Below are 23,935 nucleotides of genomic sequence, written 5' to 3' on the forward strand. Positions count from 1 at the left end.
CTACGTTTACATGCACGTCAATATTCTGAAATTAATCGGAATTTGTCAATATTCTAATTAGTATCGAGTCATGTAAACACCGCAATCCGATTGGCCGAGTCAGATTGAGTGTCACGGTTCAATGGTGGATGCGGAAGCAATCGCAGAATTCAAACATTTAATAAACTAACAGACAAAAAACAAAGACACAATAACACGATGCAAAATACTGTGGCAAAACTAAACATCGACACGTGGACAAAAGCATGGATAGACAATTACATGGGACCAAGAAGCAGTGCAAACAGTGGCTATATATATATATATATATATATATGAATGCTCATTAAACAAAAAACGTGATACAGGTGCAGGTGGTCATGCGACAATGATGTAATATGGTGCAGTGGCTGCTGGGAAATGAAGTTCAGAGTTACCTCCTTTACATATGACAGAACACCCTGGGCAAAAATGCACTCCCTCCATCTGTTGGTCCTGGCCCCCTGGGCATAATGTTCCTAGCAGAACTAGGAGACTGAACGGCGTCCTCAGCGGAGCAAGAAAGCAACGCAACATCCTCGGTGTAACAGGTAAGCAGAGCGACGTCCTCAGCGGAACAGGTGAGCAGAGTGACGTCCTCAGCGGGGCTGGAGCTCAGAGCGACGTCCTCAGCGGGGCTGGAGCTCAGAGCGACGTCCTCAGCGGGGCTGGAGCTCAGAGCGACGTCTGCGGGGCTGGATAGTGGGACAATTTCCTCCGCAGGACAGGAGGGGGGAGCGATGTTCTCCACAAGGCCCGAGGGAAGCTCCAAGATTTCCGCGAGGCCATAGAGGGGAGCAGGGTTCTCCGCGAGGCCAAAGGGAGGAACGATGCTCTCCGCGGCGCAGGAAGGGGGAGTGTCATACGGCGCACAGCAAAGAAGAAGGCAGAGCGACGTCCTCAGCCGAGCAGGGAGGCAGAGCGACGTCCTCAGCCGAGCAGGGAGGCAGAGCGACGTCCTCAGCCGAGCAGGGAGGCAGAGGGACGTCCTCAGCCGAGCAGGGAGGCAGAGGGACGTCCTCAGCCGAGCAGGGAGGCAGAGGGACGTCCTCAGCCGAGCAGGGAGGCTGAATGGTGTCCTCATCTGAACATAAAGGCTGAGAGGCATTCTCAGCCGAGCAGGAAGGCAGAGCAACGTCCTCAGCTGGGCAGAAAAACGGAGTGCCTTCCTCAGCGGAGCGGTAAAGCTGAGCGATGCCCTCAGCGGTGCAGAAAAACAGGGCGAGTTCCTCAGCGGCGCATTTGGGTATTTCGGGACACAGAGCAACATCTTCAGCCAACCAGGGCGACTGAGCGACGTCCTCAGCTGAACCGAAAAGCTGAGCGGCGTCCTCAGACGAGCAGGGAGGCTGTCTTTCGTTCTCCGCTGACTCTGTTTGCTGGACTAGGTCCATAATAGGGGAGCGAGGGTGGGAGATGGTACTAGCCCATCCAACAGACTCCCACTTGTACCCGGACTCCTCCTCCTGTTGGCGTGGCGTGGCGTAGTTCTCCGCGAACATAGGTGGTAGAGTGAAGCCCAGGTATTTCATGGTGATCCACTGCTTCCATTGTAGGTCTCACGTTCTGTCACGGTTCAAAGGTAGAGACGGAAGCAATCACAGATTTCAAACATTTAATAAACAAACAGACAAAAAACAAAGACACAATAACACGAGGCAAAATACTGTGGCAAAACTAAACACCGACACGTGGACAAAAGCATGGATAGACAATTACATGGGACCAAGAAGCAGTGCAAACAGTGGCTATATATATATATATATATATATATATATATATATATATATATATATATATATATATATATATATATATATATATATATGAGTGCTCGTTAAACAAAAAACGTGATACAGGTGCAGGTGGTCATGTGACACTGATGTAATATGGTGCAGTGGCTGCTGGGAAATGAAGTCCATAGTTACCTCCTTTATATATGACATTAAGGCAATATTCTGATTTCCCAAATTCTGAACCCCACCCCTGGAATATGCCTGTTTTAATCGGAAATGTGTTGCATGAACGTGTTGGATAAACACCTTATTCTGAGTTAGCTGTAAAGCTAGGTATTTAGGAATGGAAACTCAGGCTAAACGGACACATTTATATATACAGGAATATTCCGATGCCTTTACACACATAGACATCGTATTCCGAATACGGCTGCAACTCGAATATAGACCTTAAACAGAATTTGATGTGCATATATTATTTTTTGTTGAATAACAACAATACATTTTAATCTGTTTATTATTCGATTTAGATCATGTTACCTGTTAAGGTTAGAAATAACAGTATCAATTGTTAGACACACACATGTGTTGTTTTCTACAAGTGAATAAGTATAGAGAATAAGACCTAGGCGTTATTCAATTCGATCCTGAAGGTTTCCAATAAAATAAAAATTCACAGAATAAAAGCCCACTGCTTGAGGTTCAAGCAAAAATGTGACAAATCTGGTATTCAGAACCTTTTGTGTGTGTGTGTGTGTGTGTGTGTGTGTGTGCGTATGCATGTAGGGCCAGAACCCATACAACAGTGCCTCCCTGCTGGAACAGAGTGGATTACATCGCATTACATTGGGAACCTCCACCATATCATCAGTCAGCAGTGCTCGGTAAAAATACAAACGAACATATGGTCATCCGGACAAAAAAAAAACAAGAAACAGACAGAGACCGCATGGTCAAAAAGAGACAGCGTATTAAACTGTTCAGTTTTTTTAGGGATTGAAGAAACCATTTTGTTAATATACGGGATTTCATGCCAAGTTGCATTAATATGAAATAATAAATATGATCATGGAACCCCAAAGCAAAAGAAGTTGAGGAATCTTGCTATAATGTTCCATCATGCAACTGTCTCTGCTGTGTTATCTATCGTTCTGAACACACTTCTGAGATGAGTTCCAAATAACACACCATACAACAACACCAAATATAGAAACCGCACAGCTGGGATGGACGAATCAGTAGCCCATGTGCCTAGGACATGCAGATTTGCGTTCATAGTTGCCCAATAGGCAAGTAGACAAAAGGTTTCATTTGGCATTTGTATTGAAACTTAATTCACTTCACCGTTCACTACAGTGCATGCTACTCATTCCCAATCCCAATGTCTACTGCTCTACACACATAGGTTGAGGTCTGATCTGGCTGACTGCAGAATGATTTTTACTAAGTAGATTAATTAGCATGCAGTTGAATCACAAATTGCAGGGCGAAGCTGTCATATAACTCTCCTGCTTGTACAATATGCTAGTTAACTTGTTCAGCACATCATATTTCAAAGCCAAAAGGTTAACTATCTTTTTGTCAAGGTCCCAAACACAATGTGCTACATAAAAAAATAAAAAATAATTTAAAAAAAAAAAAATTTATCAGGAGAGGATAAAGTCTATGGCTTTATCATTTATTACCACAGGAAATCAGATACTTGTTTGTTTCTCTTAATCGGTATTAATGCTGATTGTTACTGCATTATTAGCTACTTATTTTTAATCTAGTCTCAGTGAGGTATACGGGCAAGCAAAACATGGGCACTGGGAAGCACAATGGAACTTTTACTTGCCTGGTGGGCTAACTTATAAATGTATGATTTGTCCACCCCTGCTACTGAAAGACACAACTCAGTTAATAACTCAGTTATTCCTAGTATCTGAAAATGGACATGAAAGCACACAGGATTTCTCAGATCATGTGACTGAAATTCATGAAATTCCTGATTTTTTTATGTTTCGGATTGAATGAAATCCAGCACACTTACAAACAATTATTATACTCATTATCATGCTCTGAAATGAACCTGCAAAGAGCAGATTAAATAGACTTAATCCTCCTTACTTACACCTTCTTCTCATAATCTACCAATATGATTATACAATATAATATATAATCTAATCTGATAGTATAATCAGTATTAAAAATGTTGTCTTTTTTATGTTCTTACTGACAAAGAATCTCAAATCATTTGTCACGCTGTAAAAGAATTATTAGCTAAGTAGGTTTAAGAATGAATCTAATACAGATCTTTTCTTAAGCAGACCCCAGACAAATTGCTCATCACTGCCAGTCTTTAAGCAATTAATGCTTCATTTTGTAATTCTACCCCTTAATTCCTAAATTGAAACAGCTGCGATGTATCATTATTTTCTAAGGATAAGCCCATTTATGCTTGGTTTACTAACTTTCTGATTTGTTTTCATTATCTTTGTTCCGTTTTGTTCGTTTGGTGTTTAATTATTGAGTAGGGAAAATCTTCTAGCACGCCAGACTGCTGAGCACATGCTGGGTCACAAGGGAGCCACTGATCTTGATGTGGCTATGTTCCACCGTGACGGAGGTAAACTCACATAATAATCTCCAGTGGCACTCAAACCTACTTGAAATGTCACATTTGAGGTCTTTCTTTCAGATTTTACTCACATATTTGTCTTTTTGCGAATTAAAAACTCTGTCTTTTATCTTTTCCTCTCTTGCTCTCCTTGTCTGTCTTCTTTGCATCAGGTGAGGACTCCGACTCAGACTCTGATCTCTCTCTGGAGGAGGAGCGGAGTTTGTCCATTCCATCTTCTGAGAGTGAGGATAACGTGCGTCTACGGGGACGGATCCAACGGCGTTTCAAACGCACCAATCACAGTGAGAGATTGCTCACCGACCCCACCCACAATGGCGCCAAAGGTACTATTAGTATGTCTTCTGGTAGGTGCTGTTTGCATACACACCACCAAAAGTTCAATATAATTCAATATAAGTAAAGTACACCATATGTGCTAAGTCAAGCAGAACGTTTGAGTCTTTGAAGAGCATATTGTTTTGCTTTGACACTGATGAAAACAGGAGAAGTTAAATATCTCGTGTTGCGCTTGAGTTAGCATTAGCCTGGTTTAAAACCAGGTAGGACATACACAAATAGAGTAGACCTAAGTGCTGCTCTGGAAACTTCTATTTCATAACCAGCATTGTTTGCCGGCCAATAGCATGGTGTGTTGTTTCCGTGTCAGATCTGGATGGAAACGACCTGCTCTCCTATTGGCCTGCGTTGGAGGGCTGCGAGGTTCACTCGCTTCAAAAATGGGGTTCGGAGCGCCGTCTCGGGGCCGATTACAGCAAAGATGCAGCCAATAACAATCAGGCAGACGCTGCACTCACCAGCGGGGATGAGAACGGACCGACACACATGCACAGACACCGCAAAGGTGAAACACACATGCACAAGTACAAATAGGGATTTACCTGAACAGGGTTCCAAGACGCTCCTAAAGTCAGGAATCTGGCTCACAAACCAAGATATGCATCCAGCACCATAACCGAGTAGATACATGACGTTTGAAAATACATGTTTGAGCAAATAGCTCACATAACTTTGGTTATGTGTCTGTTTTTAGCTGATACTGAGGTCTAACTTTTACCACACAGACAAATTCAAAGTTGACATCCTTCAGTCTTAAGCTTCAAACTCCTCCATGGAAAATGTTGGTACTCATCCTGATTGCTAGCAACAGTGGTTAAGCAGTGGTTATATGAAGAACACAAGGCGGGTCCATTTACAGTTTCAATAATGTAACGTGTAAATTGATAATATGTTCATGTACTGCTTTGGAAGATGCACCACAATACTATTTTTGGCCCACTGTAATACATTTATTAGTATTCCATATTTTCTTGCTTTGAAAAGTTAGACAAGAAAGAGACTATGCTGGTTAAGTGTGGGAGGAAAGCTGTGGCTTATGAAGGAAATAAGAGATCTGCTTATCATAAGGAGTGAGAAATAAAAAAGTTGCCCATAGACCATCATTACAGCGTTGGGAGGAGGATAGAGAAGGAAAAATCAAGGTGTTGGCTAGAAGGCTGGTATGGAGCACCTGTATACCTACATCAGTGGTCACCAACCCTCTTCCTCCCTTCCAAGATCGACCTTCCTGCGGGTTTCATCTCCAACCAAAATGTAACACACCTGTTTTAGTTGATCAAGAACTTCTTCTTCTTAGATGGTCAGGTGGGCCCGATTATGGTTGGGAGCTAAAGTCTTCAGGAAGGTAGATCTCCAGGAACAGGGTTGGTGACCACTGACCTACACTATATGGCCTCCTTATCAATACCCTTGATTTTGGAATAGGATGTTCAACAAGTACATATGGATGTGATGGACAGGTATTATATAGGGTACGTTAGCGTAAGTTTTGCTGGAGGGAGTAGATGATGTTGACGTCCTCCCAATTAGCAAATAGCTAGAATCTGCGTTGCTACTCTGTTGTGGAACCTCAGAAACATTCTGTTTGAGATGTGGATTTTTGTGAATTTTTTTCTCTTCCGTTAGGCCGTTCTACATAGGTAACATACAAATGGATATCAACCTCACTGACATTCTTGATCTCCTGTTTCTCCAGGTATCTTAAAGAACCGTCTTGGTTGCCCTCCAGCATTGCAAGGTTTGTCTTCAGTGGGTCGTGTGCCCAGCGAGCTCTCGTGGTACCGCACGTCCACGCTAGGCCACCGGGGCGTTCCAGCCGCCTCATACGGCCGCATGTGCTCGGGCACGGGCTCTCTGTCACAGCCAGCCTCACGCTATTCCTCCCGTGAGCACCTGGACTCGCTCTCACGGCGCCAACGGTCTCGAGACAACCTTGATCTTCTGCCCCGCCGTCGCGAGCTCGGTTCCAGAGAACATCTAGGCCCAGTCCATAGCATCCATGCCTCAAGAGAGGACCTTGGGGCAGGAATAGTTGGTGTAGGGGGTCTAACGGGAATGGAGGGAGGTTCTTTAGGAGGTATGAGAGTGCCACTGAGCAACCTAATGAGGCAGCAGGCATCCAGAGAGCACCTCAGCTGTTCCCGGGAGCAGCTAGAGTCAAATGGGGGTGTAGGACCCATGCCACAGCCATGCCGCGAGTGGCTCCGAACTCTGCCCCCACGGCAGCTCTCACACCCAGAGTCTCACTCTACATCCTCTCCCCCTCCACCAATCACTGAGGAACCTCAAGAAGCCCTGCACTCGCGGCATGGCAGATTAGACTCTGCCCCTCTATGTAGGTACCCCACGCCTGCAACGGCCCCTGGAGCTCCACCCAGTCGCCAACCATCTACCGAGCACCTAGACATTCTTTCCTCTATCCTAGCCTCGTTCAGTTCCACGGTACTGACTCCGCCTCCTAATCCTTCCTCTACAGCTGCTGGTCCTTCCCCATCCCCACCGCCTCACTCTGCAACCTCACAAAGTATCTCTGAAGTGTCACCAGACTCAGAGTAAGTCCCCTTTCCTCTTTTTGTCGTGTTTCAGTAGTTTTACTGTATGTGTCTATTGGTATTATTTTGTCCTTGTCTTTTTGTTTAACTCTGTCCTCCCTTCTATATTTTGTCTCCCTCATTTAGAGCCCACAGAAGTGATGGACAGTCCTGATGACATCTCATCAGTCCCATGATGCATTTCTCTTCATGGGCACAGAAGGACAGCAGAAGGAAAAGTTTAGAAAGAAAGTTTAGCTGCATTCTGGGATACTGATACTAGAGGACCTGAGAGCGTGTCTGATTACGAGACAGTGGGGTCGAATCTTCAATCTGATGGTTTACAGTCATATTTTATAACAGCCTCCCAAGGCCAAGGGGAGTTACAGGGTGAGCGGGAAGAAGAAAATGAGGTGATTTCCACCATCAGTGAAGGACAAATACTGAGAGGGCCGGTCAGAGAAGGAAAAAAAAACATGTATATAACCTTTTTATACAGTTTTGTATTTTTTTTTTCATTCAAGATGAAAGATCTGATGTTTTTACAGATTGTGTCCGGCGTATGGGGTCACTGAGTGAGTGAAAAGGAATCTTAAACCATTCCCACACCATCACTAACCATTCCCAAACTTTTTTTCAGAACATTCCTCATATTTGTGTCTTTATTACCTAAATATACTGGGATCAGAGGCTTGGATTGGTTCACTGAAGGAGTCAACAATCCTGATGTGTGATTTAGTGCAAATCTCCAACAGTAGTGATTGTAAGAGTATTTTAAACCAAGAGATGTGATTTGACCGATATGATTGTGTATTCAGGAGACGTTTTAAGGCAGCTGGTTTGTTCGGGTGACAAAGGTGAAGATTTTGAGTTGGTCTTAACAAAGAAGTTGAAAAACTATGCCTGTCTTTTTGGGCATCCTGTACGCCTGCTGGAATTTCAATTCAGAACTATAGTGCTAAATAAATTTCAGTGCTTCAATTCAGACCAAATAAGTATTAGTTAGAATTCATTCAGAAAAAAATTTTTGCTGAGAATTTTAAGCAGGTATACAGCATTGTACTCAGCTTGGCATGTCGCATTTATCCTTGCTCTCTGGAAATATACAGAACTGTAACAACTGAATTAGTAACAATTGTTGTTGTTGTTGTTGTTTTTTTTATCAGAGTCACTGATATTCATATGTGCTTGTACAGATGCTGTCAGAATGTGTACCTTTCAGTTTTCTTGAAACTGGTGACTCAGGTCTAAACTGGCTGTAGCTGCCTCCACTCAATGGACCTAAAGAGTCCTTACACAGGCATTTGTCGATGTCAGTCAAGCAGTAGAGTCCAAGGGCCTCACTGGACACAACAAAACAGAACTAAATACAGTCTGTGGCAGGAGAGCACCGAGTCTTATTAAAACCGCAGTATACATTACTAAAAAGAAAAATCGCATCAGTGCCATCTCCTATGTTATCCTATAGCATATTGTCAAATTGTTCTGCCAAATAATAGAACCAAGATCATTCCTTTTATACCTCATACCTATCAAAAAGTGCTCCAATGATTTTTTTTTTTACTTATTGCATTTTTATAATTTCTTTATTATAGTGTACCTTTTTATCTTGTACAGACATGTTGTTTATTTATTGTTAATATTTATTTATTAAGGTTAATTTAACAGTCATATCATTACTCCCAGATTGTTTTTATGATTGTGTGTGTGTGTGTGTGCGCGTGAGAGAGAGATTTTCTTTGGAAAGCTGATCAAGCGAGAGCGGAATTTACTTGTTAAAATGTACACGTGTGACATTTTGATACATGTATTATTTGATATGAGCCCCTACCAATGCATCATTGCATTCTGGGTAAGAGAAAGTGGGGAAAAAAACAGGAGAGTATTGGAGGGGTTGTACCACCTGATAATGTGTTTATTATGGGATGTCTGCTATCCCGTTTACATGGTGGACGGTTCCAGTGGGGAAAACAGCTGCCGAAGCTTGTTAGTTACCACAGAACCCGTACAAGAGATATGTTGGACATTAAAAAAAATTATTGCTAGCAGTGTTTGAGTCTTGTATTATTTTTTTTTTACCTGAAAGTATTTCAAAATGGTATTGGTTGATGAAGTTTGTTGACAACTTCCTGTTGCCAGGAGTCCATTGTCCAGACAAACAAACCCTGAGAATGAATAATTATACTGATTTACACCCAGAAATACGACATTAAAACACTAAAACACATTCCTCTCAACTTCCTGCCTTCTCAATGAACACAGTAAAAGCAAAATTGTCACTGTTACTTCTAACAGTTCACAGTTTGTGCAACTTTTTTTTCAAAAGATAATACCACAATACTTAATCAAACACAATTTCAGCCAACATCAGTCATCAGCCCTGAAAGGTCTCACATCAGCTAACCACAACGTTTTAAAAACACTGAAACAAAAAACCTGAGAAATCTCATTTGAATTCCACACTATTTTGCACCTAGAGCTACTTTAAATGGAAGAGCTACTGACGGAAATGAGGAGGATTTCGATTTGGAACAGGTTGAGTAGTACTGATTCACAAAAATTACACAGATACTAACATAAATGACATAATCTGACACATATTGGCCCTATAACACATGATTACTAAAAAATAAAATCTGTTTTCGTATCAAGATTTAAAAAACAACACATCAATAAAAAAAAACACACAAATACACAAACAACTCTACAAAAGACACTTTAGGAAAATCAGTGCTCATGTTTGGGGGGCCTCTCTCCCCTCATCGCTGTCGCTGCTGGAAAGCTGACCCTCAACCCCCAGTTTGTGCAGTTTGGCCTGATAGTAGCGCTTCTTGGCCCGCGCTGCCTTCTCCTTCTGCCGGGCGGCTCTCCTCTTCTCCTCCCACACACACTGCTGCAGCAGAAGCAGGCTCATGGTCTGCTGGTGCTCGATCTCAAGTGCCTCCTGTCTGCGCGCCTCCCAGCCAGAGTCCAGCCCCTGAGAGTCCCGAAACAAAAACGAGTTCTCCGCTAGTGCAGAGGGGGCGACCTGAGGTACTGCTGATGCTCTGAGTGGCGGGTCGGTGCTCGCAGATCTCGACCCTGATCCTGAGCCAGCTCTAGATTGGCTGGGATAGAAGACAGAAGAGCGCTGCTGGGTGCCCCTCGAAGTGCTGGAGTGAGAGAAGAAGATATTGGAGGGGGGAGAGGATGCAGAACCAGGAGGTGTCCCAGAGTTTTGTGGTGGTTCAGCAGGCGAGACTAAGCCGAGGTCGATGGCTACAAGCTCTTTACTGTCAACTTCCTGTAAAAAACAAAGCAAAAGGAAACGTCTGAGAAAGTTAAACAGTTAAACGTTTAACATAACTGGAACATTTACTGACTCCCCAAGTACTACCCTTCGTCTTACATTATAAGTCATTTTTGAGTAACCAGGCCCACCCCCCATCAAAATTCTTGTCTGTGGTAATCACATAAGATTTAGGCTAGATACAATATATAGACATTGGTTTAAGAAACACTAATCTCTTTATCAGATCACTAGCTGGAATGCAACACTAGAGAACATTTCATATAAATTAACAAGGCAAGTTTACAACACATTACATTGTTTTGGTCAGGATCCTCCTGCTCATTCCCATTGGAACCCCCAGTCACTGAGAGGTGAGGAGAGAGCAAGAGAACACACAACATGAACTTCAGCATCAAGATCGTCAAGACAGTATGTGTTGTTTTTGGCAGTAAGTTGAGGTGTGTGTGTGTGTGTCTGTGTGTGTGTGTGTGTGTGTGTACCTGCTCCAGGTGAGCTGTTTGTGACCAAGGCACAGCTGCCATCTCCATCCATGTCCTCAATGTTGGAGATCAGGTTTGGCACCAGAACCATCACCTCCCGCTGCACCTGCAGAGACAAAGGGAGTATCAATGCCAACTACAAATCCCAGCACTGCAGCTCCCAGGATTCCACACTAAGTTCCTGAGTTCCTAAACGTTATGATCTCACATGATCTTGTCAAATCATAATTACAAATAACAAAAAATAAAAAAACATTTTGGTATAGAGTTTCCAACTTACTACTTAACTTTTCATCATGGAGAAGAAAAACTCATTTTCAGTCATCAATAGTAGATAATTACTTATTCTTCTATTCCTTATTTTAACAGAAGTATATTTTGTCCCATTATGAAAACAATGTGCTTTGTTTTTAATTTGGTTGTGACATTAATAAATCACGGGGTGGGTCGGAGATGAAGAACCATAGATGATTAAAAAAATTTCTTTTACAATTAATACTTAAACTGTAATTATCCTATGAGTTTGATTGCTAGCTGGGAACTTAGAGTTGTAAAGAAGCTGCCCGTGGTAGTAAACATCATGCTCACAATAGTTCATCATAGTTCAGTTAGGGGAGCTGATATTATTACGAATACTACATAATACCAGATGTCTATGATACAGTATGATATTAGCTGTCATTTGTTTAGGAAAGCTATGCAGTATTGGCTCAGGAACCTGAGTGAGGGCAGTGAGAGGCATGCCGGCTGCCTGCTGTTCCTGACGTCTCTGCAAAGCCACGCGACACTCCACCTTCAGCCGCTTCCACAGGGTCTTGAGAGAGCCAACGCTGCTGGGCGGCCGGTTGGGGAAGGCCTCGTTGAAGGCCTGTGCCAGTTCGGCCCACACAGCATTACGGTACACAGTGGTGTTGGTGTCCTTGCGGAAGTCCTGCACAGCGTCCACCACGCTGTGGATCTTCCGGAGCAGGTAGAGCTTCTGCTCCAGGGTGAAGTTGGGCATTCGGTATGTCATGGTGGTGAGCATCTTCATTTGCGTACGTGTGGGTGGGTGCGTGCAGAGAAGGGTGTTGTTCGAATGCCAGGAAAGCGGACAAGTAGGGCTGTTGGTCAGTCACCTCATTCATGGAGTGCAAGAAGTACAGCGTGTACTTGGAGTCTCAGTGTGTTATTTGTTGTCCATGTGTAACAGTGTTTCTGTCATAGTGTTACATAATGTCACAGATTTTACAGTATTCATTACAGCATTGTGGTCAGTCGTGAACTATTTGCTTGAGGCTTTGTGATCTGCAATGATCCAGTGATGAACTTGCAGTAGGTGCGGGCATCTGTGAACTCTATAATAAAAAAAAAGATAAAGACATATCGCTTAGCACATGCTTTCTATGGTCAGTATGAAGCATCCTACCGCATGTGTAGGATACATTTTCACAAACTTCTTCTGCACGGCTAAACACAATTAACCTTTTCTTAAAAGAGCAGAAAGTGTGCTAGAAGTAAACAATGATAAAAAAAAAAATCCATACATCCATAAAAAGAATTTCAACATAATACAACAATGTTTAGTATGGTAGTTAATGGTTTCGAGAGTAAAATGTAACCTGCATGACACATTGTCCCATTTATGAGTGGTGTCCTGTTGTAACACATAAGACGCTCATCAAATTACAATCCTTTACATCAAAACCTGTTTATGCACTTAAAAGTAGTAGAACATTATTTTATTACATTGTACATTATTTATTATTTACTTACCCAATGGACACTGTGGGGCAACAACAGCACGTTATATTAGCATCGTTTTTGACATGCTCTTTACATACCAATAACCTAACATTTGGAGAGTTTCAAATGGAGATTTTATATTAAATATGAGTGGCACAATGTTTTAGACCTGAATGTATAATATGAATTAAACATAAATGCATTTTACATGTTTAGAAACACTTTACAATAATTCTGAATCAGTAATGTTTTTACTGTTTTATTTCTTTGGTCTATTTGTACGCTTTGTATTAAATATTGTGCAATATTTTAAGCCCTCAAGATAACAATTTCACCGCATGGAAACTGTTGGCTTTTTTGACATATTTGGACAAGCAAACATTGAATCCTCTTTGAAAGAGTGCCCATTAATGAAGTTGATATACCAACACAAAAACACAAGGAAAATTAGCTTTTTCAATCATTTATTCAACAGAAATATCAACGGATGTGATATTCTTCTGTGGAAAAAGTACGTACACCCTTGTCTTCAGAAGCTAGTATTGCCCCCTTTAGCAGAAATAACTTGTAGGCGTTTTGCATAATTGTCCACCAGGCTTGCTGGAATTTTTGACCACTCTTCCATGCAATATTCTTTCAGTTGCAAGATATTTCAGGGTTTTCTTGCATGTGCTGCCCATTTCAAATCCCCGCACAATATTTCAATGGGATTCAAATCTGGGCTTTGACTAGGCCATTCCATAACTCTCCATTTCTTCTTTTTGAGCCATTTCTTAGTGGATTTTCTAGTGTACTTTCCTGTTGAAAGGTCCACGTTCGGTTCAACTGCAATTTTCGGACAGATGGCCTCACGTTATCTTCAAGCACTCTTTGATGTGATGCAGAATTCATAGCTGAATCAGTGAATGCAATCTGTCCAGTCTCTGAGGCAGTGAAGCAACCCCAATCCATTACATTTCCACCACTGTGCTTCACAGTTGGTATGAGGTACCTCTCCTGAAAAGCTTTCTTTTGTCTGCACCAAACATGTCTGCTGTTACTGTGACCAAACAACTCTCTCTTTGATTCATCTGTCCAGAGCACATTATTCCAAAAGGCCTGGTCTTTGCTCATTGGCAAACTGAAGTCTTGAAAAGGCTTTTTCCTGGCACGCCTCCCATGCAGGTCAAATTTGTGCAACCTCTTCCTGATTTTAGAAGCATGTACTTAGACACCAACAGTTTCAAGACTTACTAGCAGATCCTTTGATGAAATTTTGGGGTTCTGGGGTCCTTTTGCATCAGACGGTCTGCTCTTGGGCTGAAATTGCTGGGACGGCCAGTCCTGGATAAATTGGCAGTCATTTGAAATCTGCGCCATTTGTAGATTATTGTCCTTACAGTGGAATGATGCATTTCAAATAATTTGGAGATCTTTTTAAATCCCTTGCCAGACTCATAGGCATCCACAACCTTTTTTTTTCTGAAGGCCTTACAGAATTCTAGATCTTGGCATGATGACACGACACACCTCAATAACAAAGGGAACACCACACACTAGATATGAGAGGGATATAAATAAAACAGGTTCCAATCACTGGCACTTGCCAATAATTTTGAACACCTGATTCTAATTGTATGGATTTGAAGGTGTGATGAATATAGAGGTGTACTTAATTTTCCTTGGGACTGATTTGTTTTTTTTGTTCCATTTAAATTATGAAAATGACTACAAAATGTCAATTTTATGTCATTTGATAGAGTGTATCACCCATATTAATAGGCACTGTTTCAAAGAGGATCAAATGTTTGCTTGTCCAAATATGTGTTTTAAAAAAAAAAAAGAGCCAACAATTTCCAAGGGGTGTACTTATTTTTCCACATGACTGTGTGTGTGTGTGTGAGAGATATATTTTACTCTGTTTTACTTCTTTGGTCTCTTTGTATGAAACATTCCGTAATATTTTTAAACCTGCATGTACATATGCAAGTGAATGAGTGAGTGAGTAAGCGAGAAAGTAAGTAATAGTAAGCCCATCCATCCATCCATTTTCTATACTGCTCATCATACAAGGGGTCGCAGAGCCTATCCCAAGGAGCACCTTGGACGGGGGCAATTGCACACACCTTCATACACCCACTGATACACTACAGACAATTTGGAAATGCCGGTCAGCCTACAACGAATGTCTTTGGACTGGGGGAGGAAACCCAGAGGAAACCCCCAAAGCACATGGAGAACATGCAAACCCCAATATAAACAGGGCAGAGGCGAGAATCAAACCCCAACTCCAGAGGTGCGAGGCAAACATACTAACCACTACGCCACCGTGTCCCAACACCCCCCTGCCCCTGTAATTAAGTAAGCAAGTAAATTAACAGAACAAAGCTTTATTCCTTCTTTGATTTGATTATAAACTTTGAATGAAATATTATATAACGATTTTAAGTCTTGTTGTTTGCAAGCCAATAAACAAAACAAAAACACACAGGAAGTGGTTTCATTATTAACAATGCCATTCACCCTGTTTTATATCTCCGTATTCTGTGCATCGTGTAATATTTTCGATCAAACATTGTTGAATAAATGACCGAATACATCATCAAACGGAAAGATTTTCAGGAATATTTGTATCCCGTTTACTGCCTTTGAATTCTTTGCATTAAATACGGTGCAACATTTAAAACCTCAGTGTTCGTTAATAAATAAACAACCAAACAAATAAATAGGTATTTTCATGAATGATTATTTTTACCATGTTTTATTACTTGGGTGTATAGGTACACTGATATTTCTATAACTTTTTTTTTTTTTTTTACAATATAAATGATAAAAGTAAAAAAAAAAAAATCCTCTTTACATGCAATCAAAACACTGAAATCCCCTAAATATATTTTAATAATTTATGTAGAAATTATATAAAGATTAAACGTTTAGGCCCGCGGGGTTTAGTCACAACACCACACACACGGTATATATAAATAAGTTAGAGTAAAAGCGCCATGTTATGATGTGTGTATTCATTTCGGTGTGGATTTTTATTCTGGATAATGTGTAAAAATCTGGACTGAGACTAGGCTTAATCCACCAGCGTCCAGACCAGCAACACACTCGGGTTTTTTTTTTTTTTTTTAGTATCGGTGCGCTATTTAATTTATATAAATGCACATCATTATATGTTTTATTTTAATTCTTTAAGTTTTAACCTTTGTATCTTCTTCATCATCGTTTGCTCGTATAGCTAGCGCGTTAGCCTCTTAGCCATTAGCCACCTAGCTAAACCTTTGCAGCGTATTAAATCAGCAGGGGAAGCGGTTCGAGACTAGGATTAAGGCTAACTACATTTTTATTTTTTTTGAACGTATACAGATAAACCTGCACGTCTCGTCGCTGTAGTCTGTCCTGCATTACCCAATATTAGAAACTCACCTGTATAGCTGGGTTATTTTATTTCCATAACAAATAAATACTTTGTGCGCCGCCCTTTATGTTTGAGCAGTCCGTATGAAAATTAAACAACACAGCGTCACACTTTACGCTCTTTACGTAAACAACCAGCGGAAGACGCGCTCGCGTTAGCGTAAATCCTCCGATCTACAACCCAGGAGTGGTAGGAATTTCCCGGAAGTGAACATTTGAGGATCGCGTGTTGTACGCGGCGCTGTTATTCAGATACAGACGCACGAAATTGGTAAAAGAGTTTTTTTCTATATGATAATGTACACATGAACCGTTTACGTAAAGTGCGTAAGGTTTATACGTATGTGCGTGTATTCTGTGTGTATGTGTGGAACGCTGCTGCTGTAGTTATTAGTTAGTAGTGAACATTCCGTTGATTTATTGTGAGTTAAAAAGGCGAGTTAGAATGAAGGTAGGGTAGTATGCTAAATTGGTGTTGGTTAGTGCTCATATTGTCAAAGCGGAAGGAAACCGGACATGTGCGTGCGTGCATGCACCGAAACACTCTGAAGATCATATGAAGAAAGAGAAACCTTTATAGTTATGTGCCTTTGTTTTTGTTTTATATATTTTTCCGAAACCTATGAGCATCGACGTCGCTGAAGAAACAAGTGGCATGTAAGAACATATCCGTAATTTTTCTGTAAGTAAACCAGCTGTGTTGTTTGTGTCCGTAATACTTTCAGATGTAGACAGTGTTCCTTCCAAAACCTACCGACAAAAAGCAGGAATGTTTACACCTCATGCTGTAACAGCACAGAAGAGTTTATATCAATCCGATTTGATTGGTCAGACGTTATTTATATTTTCCCATAACAGCAGTTTTAAGAATAGTTCCTGCTCTGACTCAAATCACGTGTTTATATTAATGCGCTCGTTCTAATTAGTTATCGTTTCCATAGTAACACCTCTCATTCACAAGGACTTGTAAAGTCGATGTTCAGCATAAATTAAGCCTTATAATAAACAGATTATAAAAGTGTGTCTTTATTCAACCAGTCCCTCCAGGACTCCACAATATTCTGAGGATTTTTCAAAATTATCGCAGATTTTGGGCCAAGACGCGTCATCACAATGCAGATACAGCCAAAGCCTTCTTGGACTCCAGTGCATCAAACATAAGTACAGCTAAAAGGTCTCGTTTACCCACAAACATCACCACAATCCCCAAAAAAGCTACAAAACCCTTTACAGTCTGTTCAACAAAGTAGATAATGTAAGGAGACGTGTACTGAACCTTTCTGGAAGGAGTCTCCAGTATCAGCGCTTTGTAACAGTCCGTAGGTTTTCTGCTGTTCAGGACACAGGATTTTGACATGCTGCATTGTCTTATTAACTGCACAAGTGAGAGAAAGAAAGAAATGGAGGTTACTGTGAGGGAATAATAGCTGGAAGTACCTCGTTTCACAGATGTCCCACAAGAGTAAATGTAACTACAAATGGTTAAAAAGCACAATGTGTCATTCATTAGTATATCAAAAATTGTGTTCCTATAACAGCATGTCCTGTCATGTTTTATTCCTTACCTATCGTTTTGTTGGTTAAAATAGATGAGATGGCAGCATCAGAGAATTTGGCTGTCCTACAGAGCTCTGTGCTTGTTGCCCCTGTTACTGCTCTGGAGTTTCTTGGAGATGAGTGGTTGTTGACAGGTGAGTTACATGCTGGGGCAGACAGGGTGTGATGCATACATACAATGGTTATTTTACAACATAGTTATGTCAGCATTACATGTGGGACATTACTATTAAGTATTGAAAATCATCTATTGAACTAACTATCCATAAATGCTAGAAGACACCACAGAACTCCTTAGAGCACTTCTTCCTGTTTTCTTTAATACAGTATATATGCGTTATTGCCAGGTGAAGGACCCATCCTCTCCATCTTCTGTCTCCAATCTGCACCTACACAATGTGCTTCACTGAGTGTTCTGCATAACTACCGTATCCATGGAATACAGCCCAAGCTGCTAAATAACGATGGTCATGTCACTGTTCCTGATTTGGTAGAACTAGTCATTTTTGGCGGGAAAGCAGTGCGTCTTATTAACATCAGGCCTCGTGACCTTAGTTTGGAGGTGGCTGGTCCTCTGTTGGAGCTGCAGGATTGGGTTCTGGATGTTTCTTGGCTAAGAGGAGAGACCGGGTCATTACTAGGCATATGTCTGGCTCACAACTCTGTGCTGCTTTTAGAGCCACAATCTGGAAACATCTTGTCCCTCTGCTCCTGTGCAGAGGTGTGTCTTCTGTACTCTGCACTTCTGATTGGTTCACACTGGGAAACAACAGTTCTGGTAGGGGGGACTGTTTTCAACCAGCTGGTCCTGTGGAGACCTGGAGGGACCAAAAGAGACAGCCAGGCCCAGGTAGAGAGACGCCTGCTGGGGCACAGTGGTGTGATTTTCAGCCTGTGCTACCTCGAGAGCTCCAGATGGTTGGCTTCTGCCTCAGACGATCGTAGCGTTCGTGTCTGGAACGTTGGCGTACTGGGTGCAGATGGAGGGTGCGGAGTAGAATCACCTTCCTGTCTGCGAGTTCTCTATGGGCACCAGGCTCGTGTCTTTTGTGTCAGGCTCTCACCTGGCTGTGTGTTCAGTGCTGGGGAGGACGGTGCCTGCCTACTGTGGGAGTGGGAAGGGAATGGTAGAGTGGGTCGAACATTAAAAGGTCATAGATCTGGTGGCATCAGAGCACTAGCAGTTAGTAAAGGGGGTGGATGGGTGGCTACAGGAGGGGCTGATGGAGGAATACGGGCATGGAGAGTTTTGGAGGGAGCCGGACAGGTGAAGCAAAGCCAAGAGGGAGATGGCCAGATAGATTTGGGGTTCAGTGGGCGAGGTTGTCCTAAAGTTGTGCATTCAGTGGGAGGCCACGATGCTGTGCTTGTTTGCACTGATCAAGGAGAAGTATTTTTGCATCAGGATGAATCATGGCAGACAGTTTGGAATGGTGGTCCAGAATTTCAGTCCTACTGTGTGATGGAAGTAGCAGATGTCCAATTTCAGGATGCCTCTTTGTGTATGTGTGCAGTAGGTAATATTAATGGAGGGGTTCAGGTGTTCGCTTTACACCATCCGAATTCAGGTGTATTACTGCAAGCAGGCCAGGGGAAGGTTCACACTTTGCAATGGGTCAAAGGGGATCATTTGTATCTGTTGGCTTCTGGTGCTGAAGGATTGGTATATAGATGGACAGTAGAGGTGGAGGCGGATGAAACGGGCCTATGTTTAATATTGGAGGAGCTAAAGTCTTTCCTGTTGCCACCATGTGCCAAGAGATGGCTAACTGCTGCAATCAGTTTGCCACATGGAAAGGGATCACTGTGGGTGTGTGGAGACCGCCGTGGTTCACTTTCGCTCTACAGAGAAAGGGAATTATGTGGTGAGAGTGAAGTGACTAGTGAGAACAGAGAAGAAGAGAGTGAGGAAGAGCAAGGAGTTTGGAAGGATGAGAACAGATGGTCTGAGAGTGCTGCGAATAACACTGCTGCTCCCATTTCCCCTGTCAACACACTGTTCGGTGTCCATGGGAAGCAAGGCGTGACAAGTGTATGCGAGCATCAGGGTTTGTTTTATAGCACCGGTCGGGATGGGTGTGTGCGGGTTCTGACATTACACAGGCATACTCTAAAGGTACGGCGTGTTCATCGTACCAGCAAAGGAATGGAGTGGTTGGAAAAGGTCCTCTTCCTGGGTTCTGATATATCTGATGTGTTTGAGGTCAATAAGAGAAGCAAACAGGATGACAGTGAGGAGGAAGAGAGGAGTATAACAGAAAGAGTGCTAGAGAATGGAGGAGTTACCAGAAAAGAGAGAGATGTATTAAACGAAGAAGCAGAATTGATGAAGTCCATGGGAAACATATCCGAAGATGGTGGGCGTGAAAGTGTTGCTGAGGCCCATTTTGTAATGGTTGGCTTTCACGGTATCCAGTTTCTTTTGTGGGATCCATTGAGACAAGAAAAAATTTTCTCAGTGGCATGTGGAGGAGGACACAGGTCCTGGGCCTACATTCCCCCTTCTCGCACTCAAACACTCGCATCCTCTCACAGCCTCGGACAAGGTACTCTGATCTTCATCAGGCAAGGATCTGTCATGGCATCTCATTCCTTGACTTCCACAGCAACCCATGTGAAGGGACACATACTGAAGGAAGGACTTCATGGCCGAGGCCTGAGTTGCATTCGCCACCTTGGTAGTGTTTCCAGAGGAGGAGCATCATCTGAGGAATGGGAGGTGCTAGTTACTGGTGGCGAGGACACCACAGTGACAGTGCTTGCGGTTGAACCTAGGCATGGCACGGTGAAAGTGCTCACTGTTTTAGCTGACCACATCTCAAACGTTCGGACACTGACTGCGGTCCGAAGAGAACCGAGACAAGAAGGCAATAGTGACAGGAGGACAAATACATCATCTTTGTTCTCAACACTGCTCTTTTCTGCTGGTGGGAGGGCTCAACTGCAGTGCTACCGGCTCCTGATTGGCTGGGATGAACAGGTGAACTGGCCTGTTTGTCAGGTGACTCAGATTGCTGGTCACAGATTGGATGAGCAATGGGAGAGAAGACGGAATCGCCACAAGACTGTAAAAATGGACCCTGAGACAAGGTGTGTATGCGTTCATTATAGATATACATTGGGACTTGATTAGAAACAGTAACGGATATATAATTTTGACTTTGTCTCTAGCGTAGAATGCCCTGAAGTCTGTCTCTGAGTTGCATAACTTTTTATTTCTGGCTAAAATCAGAGATCTGATTTTAAGCAGACCTAGTCATCAAAATAAAACAAACCATTTTAAGATAATGTATGCAAAAATGATTAATGTAAATGTGTTTCTGATATATACCAGTGATTTACTTTCAGATCAGGAAAATGAAATGCAGAAAATGTTACTAAAATGGCTACAGAATTTTGCTTTACTTCCATGTCTGCCATACTGTTACACAGCAGAGCTACAGGAGCTCCCAGAAACCAATCTAGACTTCACAGACCACCAATTGTCTATTAGTAATAGTTGATCAAGGCAATAAACATGCATTAAGCTATATCGGCACCTGGTGAGTCTGGAGGGTTTTGTCTCAGGCTACCATAGAACGAATAGTAAAACAAAGGTAAGCTTGTATTTTTAGTCAGTCTTTGGTATTCACGTACACCAAATGTAACATAAAAAACAAAGGATGTTTTTTATTGCTAATAAAAAGATTATTTTCTGACTTTTTGGCTTTGGGGGATTCTAAACTTGATTTGCATGTTGAAATGAATAGATTGGTTTGTTGTGTTGTCTGAAAGTAACCATTAGGGGGCATGTGAGCATCACCAGAAGGTAATATGGCTCACACGCTCCCTTTGGCTCATTATTCATGATGTTTACATGCAGTGATTTTGTTAACAGCACTATATATATCTTTATATGTATTGATTTTCAGGTACATGTCAATGGCTGTGGTGCATGAAAGCGTAGAGGAGATTCTCCTGGCACTCGCCTGCAGCGATGGAGCAGTAAGGTGTGTGTGTGTGTGTGTAAAATCAATAAAATGGTGAGATAATGGTAGTAATTTATCACAAGGCACTGCTGGATTTCATTGTTGCAGTTTAGAGTGTCACTAAAAATAAAAGACATGATCTTTCTCTGTCTCTGTCTGTCTCTCTCTCTCAGGCTTTTCACTGTGGGAGAGGACAGCAGGAAGGTTGAGCTACTCTGGGAGAATTTTTATCATCAGCGGTGTGTGCTCAGTCTTGCCTCTTATAGCCTTGAAGACCCACAGGGCAAGCAGTGAGTAAACACCAAAAAAGTACGTTACTAATGTTAATTTTTTTTTCTTTCTTTATGACTTTCTCTTTTCTCTCTCACTCCCACCCACCCCAGGCATGTGTTGTTGTTTAGCGGGACTACAGATGGTGCTGTAGCTCTGTGGGATCTGACTACAGTGTTGGACAGTAAATCCAAGGACAGCTGGCACGGTGAGTCAGCAGGCTGTGAGAACTGGGTCTTCGTGTATAAGCTACTCACAGGAGGAGAGCTGGTCTAGGGTCAGATATTTACACACTCATTTGCATACATTTACATGGAAACCAAAAACTGACCTTTTTCATGCACATGGACCCAGGGAAATGAGGTTGCTGAGTTGGAAGTTAGCTAATATAGGGGTGTGTGTGTGTGTGTTTGAGATAACTTAGCGGAAGCAGTTTGAGCATAAACAAGTTTCATGGTAGTACACCCAGCTGGCAACTTACCTGTGCTGTTATTCATATTTATAAAATATAATCATTGATATGGTGAACTTAATGTGAATATGTATAAGTAGATGTTTATTTAACATTTATGCTAGGAATCTGCACTGTCAGAATTTCATAAGTCAGTAGATTTTCTGCCACAGGAGAATCTTCAAGACAGAGCACTTTACACTTTCAGGTTTTTTTTTTTTGTTGTTGTTGTTGTCTGTTTTTGTTTTTTGTTTTGTTTGCAACTGCATTTTTTGTGTTTTTATCGGCGTTGGAACATCCACATTCAAGATTTTCCTAAGCCTGTACTCTGTTTTGAATCATTTCTACTGACCATGTGACTGTTCTGTTTTTCAGCCGGTATTTTGCCAGTGATTATGAACGGTTAATTCGCTTCTTGACATACTCATTATATTAGCTGTTCATGTATGTTTTATATATGTCTTTAGGTCCATCTTCCCCTTGCTTCTCTCTCCCTGTTCATCAAAGTGGAGTAAACACCCTTGTAATATCTAACGAAGTGGGACAAATGGACAAAGACGTTATCACTGTGGCTAGTGGTGGAGATGACGGACAGCTGTCGGTAATGAAGATTCGAGTGCTACTCCGTCAAAAGGTCGTGTTTCCAGAGCTGCTCTCTCATTGGACAGTAGCGTTAGCACACTCTGCCCCTCTAACAGCCCTGAGCATGCTTAATTGTGCAACACTGGTGTCCACATCTCCAGATCAGCGCGTGTGTGTGTGGCGTGTGTGTGGCAACGGACTTCGGCACAAAGTGACAATGTTCTCACACACTGCAGATGCTGCAGGACTGTGGGCATGGCACAAGAAAGGCTCAGAATTACAGAGTGGAGACTATGTGGTGGTTTGTGGACAGGGCTTGCAGCTCTTGAAGTTAACGGAGGGGAAAGACCCAGAGAGTATAAGAAAAGAAAAGGAACGACAGAAAGTGATATTTGCAGACCGTTTTGTCAGAGTTTAGGCTGCTACAATATTAATTACTTCATTCAGAGGACTGACCAAAGCAAGCACAGACTGAATTTGACTGTACCTTTTGAACATTCAAAATAAAAGGCATTTTAATTTATGATAATTTATGATTAATGTTTTGTATATGTTATTGGGCCTGGGGTTTTAGTTGTTTGTTTGTTTTTCTTTGTGTGTCAGGATGTTTTAGAGAGGCCTGTACAGTATATCTGTCATGTATACCCAATGAATGTGTATACATGTGGCTTATTCAAGTGGTCATGTACATGACATAATACAATATCCTAAATATCAGATAAAAGCTGAAGTTATATGATAATGACTCTTGAAGTTTTACAGCTTGAAGAAGGACAGCATTTTGTGCAGTTTGCAAAAATAAAAACTCCCAAATAAATATTCACCTCATTTCATAGCAGCGAGTAACCAACCGGCAAGAAATACAAAACATGATAAAATATATACAGTACTTTGTAGTGTAAAGTAAGAAAATGTACAGTACACAAGTCTTTCTTACAACTATTTTGCTTCTGGGTTAATATTGATGG

General features: G+C 42.0%; 3 protein-coding genes across 11 annotated transcripts in view; 2 read left to right on the forward strand and 1 right to left on the reverse strand.

The window, feature by feature from the left end:
* Positions 1-9,292, forward strand: part of celsr3 (cadherin, EGF LAG seven-pass G-type receptor 3) — a 74,193-nt gene extending 64,901 nt beyond the window's left edge. Inside the window, exons 31-36 of one of the 3 annotated variants that reach the window (XM_017468251.3) lie at positions 2,541-2,638; positions 4,268-4,362; positions 4,527-4,700; positions 5,024-5,218; positions 6,410-7,265; positions 7,392-9,292. In XM_017468251.3, the coding sequence (XP_017323740.1) occupies positions 2,541-2,638; positions 4,268-4,362; positions 4,527-4,700; positions 5,024-5,218; positions 6,410-7,265; positions 7,392-7,419 (1,446 nt within the window). In that variant the 3' untranslated portion in view covers positions 7,420-9,292. The remainder of the gene's footprint in view (positions 1-2,540; positions 2,639-4,267; positions 4,363-4,526; positions 4,701-5,023; positions 5,219-6,409; positions 7,266-7,391) is intronic. The other 2 variants (XM_017468252.3, XM_017468253.3) reach the window with 2 other exon arrangements.
* LOC108265680 (fibrinogen silencer-binding protein) lies at positions 9,130-17,018 on the reverse strand. 2 transcript variants are annotated; one of them, XM_017468262.3, is made up of 5 exons: positions 16,894-17,018; positions 11,734-12,352; positions 11,016-11,121; positions 10,830-10,879; positions 9,130-10,527 (listed from the first exon to the last, which is right to left on the reverse strand). In XM_017468262.3, the coding sequence occupies exons 2-5, from the start codon at positions 12,046-12,048 to the stop codon at positions 9,979-9,981; spliced, it is 1,020 nt and encodes a 339-aa protein (XP_017323751.1). In that variant the 5' UTR covers positions 12,049-12,352; positions 16,894-17,018; the 3' UTR covers positions 9,130-9,978. The 2 variants fall into 2 exon arrangements, with proteins under 2 accessions (XP_017323751.1, XP_017323750.1); XM_017468261.3 differs by lacking the exon at positions 16,894-17,018 and adding an exon at positions 16,149-16,265.
* wdr6 (WD repeat domain 6) lies at positions 16,159-23,496 on the forward strand. 6 transcript variants are annotated; one of them, XM_017468259.3, is made up of 7 exons: positions 16,159-16,410; positions 17,729-17,830; positions 18,044-20,786; positions 21,608-21,685; positions 21,838-21,954; positions 22,048-22,142; positions 22,853-23,496. In XM_017468259.3, exons 2-7 carry the CDS (start codon positions 17,734-17,736, stop codon positions 23,383-23,385), a joined length of 3,663 nt encoding a protein of 1,220 aa, XP_017323748.1. In that variant the 5' UTR covers positions 16,159-16,410; positions 17,729-17,733; the 3' UTR covers positions 23,386-23,496. The 6 variants fall into 6 exon arrangements, with proteins under 6 accessions (XP_017323748.1, XP_017323745.1, XP_017323747.1 ...); XM_017468256.3 differs by lacking the exon at positions 16,159-16,410 and adding an exon at positions 16,441-16,821; XM_017468258.3 differs by lacking the exon at positions 16,159-16,410 and adding an exon at positions 16,441-16,796.
* Positions 23,497-23,935: the final 439 nt, after the last annotated feature.

Source organism: Ictalurus punctatus, chromosome 5 (genome assembly GCF_001660625.3).
Source record: "Ictalurus punctatus breed USDA103 chromosome 5, Coco_2.0, whole genome shotgun sequence".
NCBI lineage: Eukaryota > Metazoa > Chordata > Actinopteri > Siluriformes > Ictaluridae > Ictalurus > Ictalurus punctatus.

What these genes read in the sequence shown, in the direction of transcription:
- wdr6 (XM_017468255.1), top strand. An exon ending in AAAATGGACCCTGAGACAAG is followed by an intron (nt 20,787 to 21,607) that starts GTGTGTATGCGT and finishes ATTGATTTTCAG; the next exon opens with GTACATGTCAATGGCTGTGG. An exon ending in ATCCAAGGACAGCTGGCACG is followed by an intron (nt 22,143 to 22,852) that starts GTGAGTCAGCAG and finishes ATATGTCTTTAG; the next exon opens with GTCCATCTTCCCCTTGCTTC.
- LOC108265680 (XM_017468262.3), bottom strand. Translation starts at nt 12,048, where the DNA reads ATGAAGATGCTCACCACCATGACATACCGAATGCCCAACTTCACCCTG. An exon ending in CTCTCACTGCCCTCACTCAG is followed by an intron (nt 11,122 to 11,733) that starts GTTCCTGAGCCA and finishes TTGTCTCTGCAG; the next exon opens with GTGCAGCGGGAGGTGATGGT. An exon ending in AAACAGCTCACCTGGAGCAG is followed by an intron (nt 10,880 to 11,015) that starts GTACACACACAC and finishes CTCACCTCTCAG; the next exon opens with TGACTGGGGGTTCCAATGGG.